General features: G+C 31.0%; 3 protein-coding genes across 6 annotated transcripts; 1 reads left to right on the forward strand and 2 right to left on the reverse strand.

Annotated features, from left to right (window-relative positions):
- Window positions 1-497: 497 nt before the first annotated feature.
- LOC127062321 (ATP-dependent DNA helicase Q1-like) lies at window positions 498-2,547 on the reverse strand. The gene is made up of 2 exons (XM_050990307.1): window positions 2,405-2,547; window positions 498-2,244 (listed from the first exon to the last, which is right to left on the reverse strand). Exons 1-2 carry the CDS (start codon window positions 2,457-2,459, stop codon window positions 503-505), a joined length of 1,797 nt encoding a protein of 598 aa, XP_050846264.1. The 5' UTR covers window positions 2,460-2,547; the 3' UTR covers window positions 498-502.
- On the forward strand, window positions 2,548-4,671 carry LOC127062334 (hydroxyacylglutathione hydrolase, mitochondrial). 4 transcript variants are annotated; one of them, XM_050990339.1, is made up of 6 exons: window positions 2,784-2,914; window positions 3,204-3,282; window positions 3,358-3,473; window positions 3,555-3,897; window positions 3,965-4,068; window positions 4,151-4,671. In XM_050990339.1, the coding sequence occupies exons 2-6, from the start codon at window positions 3,225-3,227 to the stop codon at window positions 4,421-4,423; spliced, it is 894 nt and encodes a 297-aa protein (XP_050846296.1). In that variant the 5' UTR covers window positions 2,784-2,914; window positions 3,204-3,224; the 3' UTR covers window positions 4,424-4,671. The 4 variants fall into 4 exon arrangements, with proteins under 4 accessions (XP_050846297.1, XP_050846294.1, XP_050846296.1 ...); XM_050990340.1 differs by lacking the exons at window positions 2,784-2,914; window positions 3,204-3,282 and adding an exon at window positions 2,548-2,688; XM_050990337.1 differs by lacking the exon at window positions 3,204-3,282 and having other exon boundaries at window positions 2,695-2,914.
- LOC127062336 (uncharacterized) lies at window positions 4,521-5,629 on the reverse strand. Its single transcript, XM_050990343.1, has 4 exons — window positions 5,413-5,629; window positions 5,258-5,328; window positions 4,821-5,166; window positions 4,521-4,748 (listed from the first exon to the last, which is right to left on the reverse strand). Exons 1-4 carry the CDS (start codon window positions 5,509-5,511, stop codon window positions 4,638-4,640), a joined length of 627 nt encoding a protein of 208 aa, XP_050846300.1. The 5' UTR covers window positions 5,512-5,629; the 3' UTR covers window positions 4,521-4,637.
- Between the last annotated feature and the right edge of the window lie 880 nt (window positions 5,630-6,509).

Below are 6,509 nucleotides of genomic sequence, written 5' to 3' on the forward strand. Positions count from 1 at the left end.
CTCCACTTGCTCTTTTTATTGATTTTCGAGCTTTACCCACTCGTACGTTTCGCCTCCTCTTCCTTCCTCCACTCTTCTAAACCACCGTCTTGTTTAGCTTCGATTTCCCAAGAGTGTCTCTCTTTCGTGTGCATAAATTTTTGTCCCATGTTCAAAGACTTCGCTTCGCTCGATTTCGCTAACCTATCGTTTTTATATTGAACACAACTCAATGGTTACATTAAATTATCGAGTAACGAACGCTAGTATAAGTATTTAATAGGAATAAATAAATAATATTATTGCATTCATTATTGTTGATTAATAAATAGAAAAAGATTAAAACTTATTAACTGGATAGGTTTTTAACAGTATAGGTATTTAATAGGAATAAATAAATAATATTATTGCATTCATTATTGTTGATTAATAAATAGAAAAAGATTAAAACTTATTAACTGAATAGGTTTCCTATACAGCTTCAATGATACTTTTTACACGGGTTACAGTATCTAACTGTATTTTAATGTGCTTCATAATTAAATATTATTTTATAGTCTTTATTAAGAACTAATCCAGATTTAGGTCCACGTTTTAAATACGATATTGTAGAGTACGCTGAAAAATGAAAGTCTTCTTGCAGGTAGCCATTTATCAGTAAATGTCCTATTATAGCTTCTCCTGTTTCCCTAGAAAATGTTGGAGTAGGCACTTTGGCAACTCTTAATAATGATGCTCCTTTACCAAACCAGGCATCTATTAACTTTAATGCCGTTAATCTCGTCTCGTTTTGGATGGCTTTAGTAATAATTTCATACAAATGTCTACAATATGGTGCTATGTTGAATTCCTTCTTTTCCTTGGGTTTTCGACAATGGTCACACATTTGAGCACAATCCTTAGTTTCCCAATTTTCTTCAAAGTGTTTAGCAATTAGACTACGTCTACAAGAGTTTTGATCCAAACAATATTCTAACATTTTATACAAATTTTGCAAGCCAACTTTATCTTGAAATACCATAGTACTTAATCTGAACACATCAGGTAATCTATACAAGACAATACATGCTGATTTTTTACCATCTCTACCAGCTCTTCCACTTTCTTGATAAAAATTTTCCATAGATTTAGAAATACAATGATGTATGACAAAACGAACATCTGGTTTATCTATACCCAATCCAAAAGCAATTGTAGCTACTACAGCTTGGTATTTACCAGAGATCCATTTAGCATATACGTCAGATCTATAATCTGCCTCTAACATTGCGTGGTAACATCCCACTTTTAATTGTAAACTACGTAAATCCGTTGTTAATTGTTCTGCATCTTTAATAGTAGTTGTGTAAATTATACCAGATTTGTCTTTGAATCTATTTTTTAATAAATTTTCTATCATTGCTAGACAGGTATCCTTATCTGCTGGTTTACGGCGTACTTCATAAAATAAATTTGGTCTGTTGAATGGAGCTCTCAAAACTAGGCAACCTTGAATATCTAACATTTTCTGTACATCCAAAATAATTTTAGCAGGTGCTGTTGCGGTAAGACCAAGAACTGGTATACCTGGAAACATAGATTTTAAAATTCCAAGAAACTTATAATCTGGTCTAAAATCGTGTCCCCATTGACTGCAACAGTGCACTTCGTCTATTGCAAAACGATCTAATTTTTTCAATTCATATGCTTTTTGTAACTTGCTCATAAAACGATTTGATTTTGCCATATATTCTGGTGTGACATAAATTAATTTGAGATCAGATTTTTTATCTATTAGGGAATTCATTATTGTTTTAACGTTTTCTTTATTTGCCTTTGCATGTAACATTAAGGCTTTCACGTTAAGTTTGTGCAGTCCATGTAACTGATCTTCCATTAATGACAATAAAGGAGAAACTACTATAGTAATGCCTTTACTAATTACAGCTGGCAATTGATAACATAAACTTTTGCCACCACCTGTAGGCATAATTAAAATAACATCTTCATTAGATAAAACTGCATTCATAGTTGGTAATTGTAATGGTCGCATAATTTGTATCTTGAAAACATCTTGTAATGCTTTCTTTAGATTTTTGGACCAACTGAAGTCTTCACCATCCCAATTTTTCTTTGATACAGACAAACTTTTTTTCAATAAAGCATCGTCACGTAATTTTTCTTTACGTTGGATTAACACATTTTTACGATCTTCAAGTTTCTGCAATTCAGTTTCTATTTGCCGTAATTCGTAATCAATAGCAGCTATTTCATCTTCTTCAGTAACTGCAAAATAAACGAATAAGTAATGAGATATTAATAATAAGGCAGATAAAATCATAAGAAAATTTCTTTTGTCATCTCTTTCTTATCTTTTATATTGTTAATAGTATTTACAAAAATAATAAAAAATAAACAAACAAACAAACAAAATAAAAGAACGCACCTTCGTTATGATCGTCATTTATGATTATATCTTTCGAACTACATTCAGACATCATAAATAATTTTATTTATCTACTACAGTTTATTAGTGATGTTATAAAAAGTAGATAAAATTATCGACGAAAAATTTTACGTACATACATGCCACGCGCGCGTGGACGCAACGCGTCCATATATTTCGTATTATTTTAAGAGCAACCTAACCTAAGAGACGAATAGTGCCGGTATTGTATACACCCTTTGTCTGCTGTGATCAGCTGATTTTTAGTAATACATTCTTATCAGGCAAGTAACCTTATAGCTACGTCGAACTCTTTGCTTTAAATTAATTGCACTTATGTTAATCGAGCCTTGGTGCATTAGTTTGTAAACGATCGAGAAATTGAGTTTTAGAAGAAAAAAAAAAAAAAAAAAAAAAAAAAAAAAGAAAGAAAAGAAATGTTATTTAATGCGGCACTTCGTGCGTGCCCTACTTGGCTCGAAAATCAACTCGTTTCAGTGTACTTCAGGGGTATTGCGTTTTTAATATAAACATATTGTAACATTTTACCACTTTGACTGCTTGTCAAATAACTTCGTTTCTTATCAAAGTAAAGACTTAAATATTAAGTAAAATTGCATGTCATCGTATGTCTCGCTTTAATAATTTTATTACGTCTGTAGCGATAAATCGAAGTGCATTTTCTCTCCAGTTTTATTAATTTGCTAATATCCATAGGTTTTTGATAGTTTATTTTATATGTCATTATAGTATAATAATAGTTTTCTTTGTTTATATTTACATTGATATCTATCAACAGTGATTTGGGCCAAATATATATATGCTGCATGTAATGTGTAATAAATTTGGAGTATTGAAGAATATTATAGTTATGCTTGGTATTTTCTAATAAATAATTATTAATTTTAATAAAACACTAAAAGAGAGTATAACAAATATTTTTATATTATTAGCACGAAGTATTGCTACAAATGGTTTTCATGGTTTACATAGTACTGCAGTGTTAATAGAACAACCAGATATGAAGGTCCAAATATTACCTGCACTTCAAGATAACTATATGTATCTTGTATGTATATTATTTTTCTTTATTAATGAGAGTTGGATATTAATAACCTTTTACTTAAGTTAAGATTTATAATTTTGAAAGATTATCGATGAGAAATCAAAAGATGCTGCCATAGTAGATCCTGTTGATCCAGATTTAGTTGCTTCTGCGGTTAAAGATAATAATGTCAATCTTAAAAAGATTTTAACAACTCATCATCATTGGGATCATGCTGGAGGCAATGAGAAAATGGTTAAAAAATTTGAAAATTTACAAGTATATGGTGGAGATGATAGAGTAGGAGCTCTCAATTGCAAAGTACAACATAATGATACTTTTAATATTGGAAATTTAAATGTTCGTTGTCTTGCAACACCATGTCATACAACTGGACATATTTGTTATTACATAACAGGAGAGGGAGATACTCCAGCAGTATTCACTGGTAAAATATTTTAAATAGAATGTATGTAGTTTCATATAAATATACTGATGACAAAATTTATGATTAGGTGATACATTATTCGTGGGTGGTTGTGGTAGATTTTTTGAAGGAACTGCTGATCAGATGTATAAAGCACTTATTGACATTCTGGGTAAATTACCAGATGAGACGGTAAGATGACTATTATTATCTCATTAAGTAAAATATAAAATATAATACAATGATAATGGATATATATATGTGTGTGTTATAGAAAGTATATTGTGGACATGAATATACTGGTACTAATTTGAAATTTGGTATCCTCGTTGAACCAAACAATGAAGCTATTCGTCAAAAGATGGAATGGGCTCATTTACAGCGTGAAAAGAATTGCCCAACTATACCTAGCACAATAGAAAATGAGAAACTAACAAATCCATTTATGCGTGTGCATGAACAATCTGTGATGGAACATGCTAAAGAAAATGATCCTATAAAAACAATGGCATATCTGCGAAGGAAGAAGGATAATTTTAAGGCGTAATATGCTTCCTAAAATATTGTTTTCTTGTTTTCAATAATTTTTCATAGGTTTATATATGTGGATTACTACTTCCTAAAAAAAAAGGGCAGAAAAAGGGTTTGTGTTTTTATACATAATATTATATTCGAATATGCTGTACAATTACATATAGTCATAGATACAAACGCACAATTACAGATAATATATATACAGTGGAAATTTATTAAAGTAAACACTACGTTGTATTTAAAGACATTTGACTTGGTGCATCTTCTGTTTTTTTATTGTAAATTTGCATTTCTGCAACATACTTTTCCTTAGAGCGCTCATACATGTCGTAATATACCTAGAAAAATAATAATATAATAACATCATAAAAATTATAAAGAAAAAGGGAATGAAAAGAAAATAGGAATACCTTTTTATCTTCAGAGCTAAGCGACTTCCATGTAGTTGCTAATTGTCTAGTTAATTCTTGTTTGCTTGGTTCTGGTTCACCAGCCAGCCTTTCCATTACACGAGGCCTTTGTTCTTGACAAAATTGAAAGAAAGGATTTGCGGGTCGTTTAGGTGCATTAGGATCTGCTTTTGCACCTTTTCTTTTGGTTCCTTTTTTTGGTTTATCTTCCTTAGAATTATTTGGCGTAGCTTTTGATCCTTTCTCTTGTTTCAAAGTTGCTTGGAATACACTGTTTTCCTCTAGAACACCCATAGGAGCTTCACGCCAACGATCTCCATGCTGATCCAGTCGATCAATTAAAAATCTGTATAGGGTAAAACATATATATATATATATAAACACATACTTTTACAAAGAAGACTGTATAATCATACAGCTTAACCTATAACACTAACTTTTTTTCCTTTCTCGTCCGTTTAAGCAGTTTCCTTATTCTTTGAATACGAAAGACTAATCTCTCATTTTCCTGGAATTTATAAAATATATAATGAGTTGAAGATATTTCATGTAAACACAACAAAAACACAGCACATTATAACAACATATTAACCTGTTGCAAGATCTCACACCTATCCAGTAACAGTTGATATTTTCTTTTATAAACATCAAATTCTTCAGGCTCTGCGTCGTATTCGGACTCGTCTGACATTATAAATGTACTTTACAACAAGGTATAAATTATGTTTTTTCTACATTTTAACCACACCATCGATAACTCTTTAGCGCGTTTAATTTACACAATAGATTTGTAAACTTAGAGATGACGCCACTGAAGTAGCGTCTCTGACGAGTCGGTAATTCCTGTTATATCGACGTGTCTTCAAGATGGCATCATTGATGGCATAAATACGTAAGAACGAGGAAGCATCGATTAGTTACATAGGATAATTTTAAATTTTATTTAAATTATTTCTCATATATTTGATAAAAGTAAAATTTATTCACATCGATAACATTAGTAATACAATTATCTATTCGAAATATTAGTAATCGGACGGATTAAAAAAAAGATGTTACTACACATTTTTCAATCTTATTTTTTTCCTCACGATTGGTTGTAAGAAAAAAAAAAAAGAATAAATAATATATCGAAGAGTTGATAACAGAAGATACTCGTGCTGTCGAATAAAGTAAAAGAGGTAATCTTACTTCTGTTTGAAATCGTTATCTTTACTAGAATCATAGGTTTTACTCGATCGATAACATTCTATAATATTATCAGTTACAAGCTATGATTAAATGCTATGAAAAATTTTCTCGTTAATTAAAGTCATGAAAAAGTAATCGCATGTTATAAAACTGGGTAGTTTCCCGCTTCGGAATGAAAATACCACGTGATGTCAATTTAAATGAAATCAGGAATCAGCATCAAATGCTTCCAATTATTTTTCTCCACAGCTTCGAAGAAAAAAAAAGTCGGAGGAATTGACGTTTTTCTAAAGGAGAATAAAAAAATATTCGATAAAGATACAAAAGGATAGAGTAGGTTTATGAGCGTTAATCATATCGTTCTTATGCTTTGCGAGTCGACTAATCATAGCATTTTAGTTAAAAGAAGGGTTGGCTTGATGCGCATGCGCTTGTGAAAGCGAACTCACCCTCGCTCAGTGAGAGTGGGGAAAGCAAGAGCGTAGAGAAAAGAGATAG

Source organism: Vespula vulgaris, chromosome 3 (genome assembly GCF_905475345.1).
Source record: "Vespula vulgaris chromosome 3, iyVesVulg1.1, whole genome shotgun sequence".
Lineage (NCBI taxonomy): Eukaryota > Metazoa > Arthropoda > Insecta > Hymenoptera > Vespidae > Vespula > Vespula vulgaris.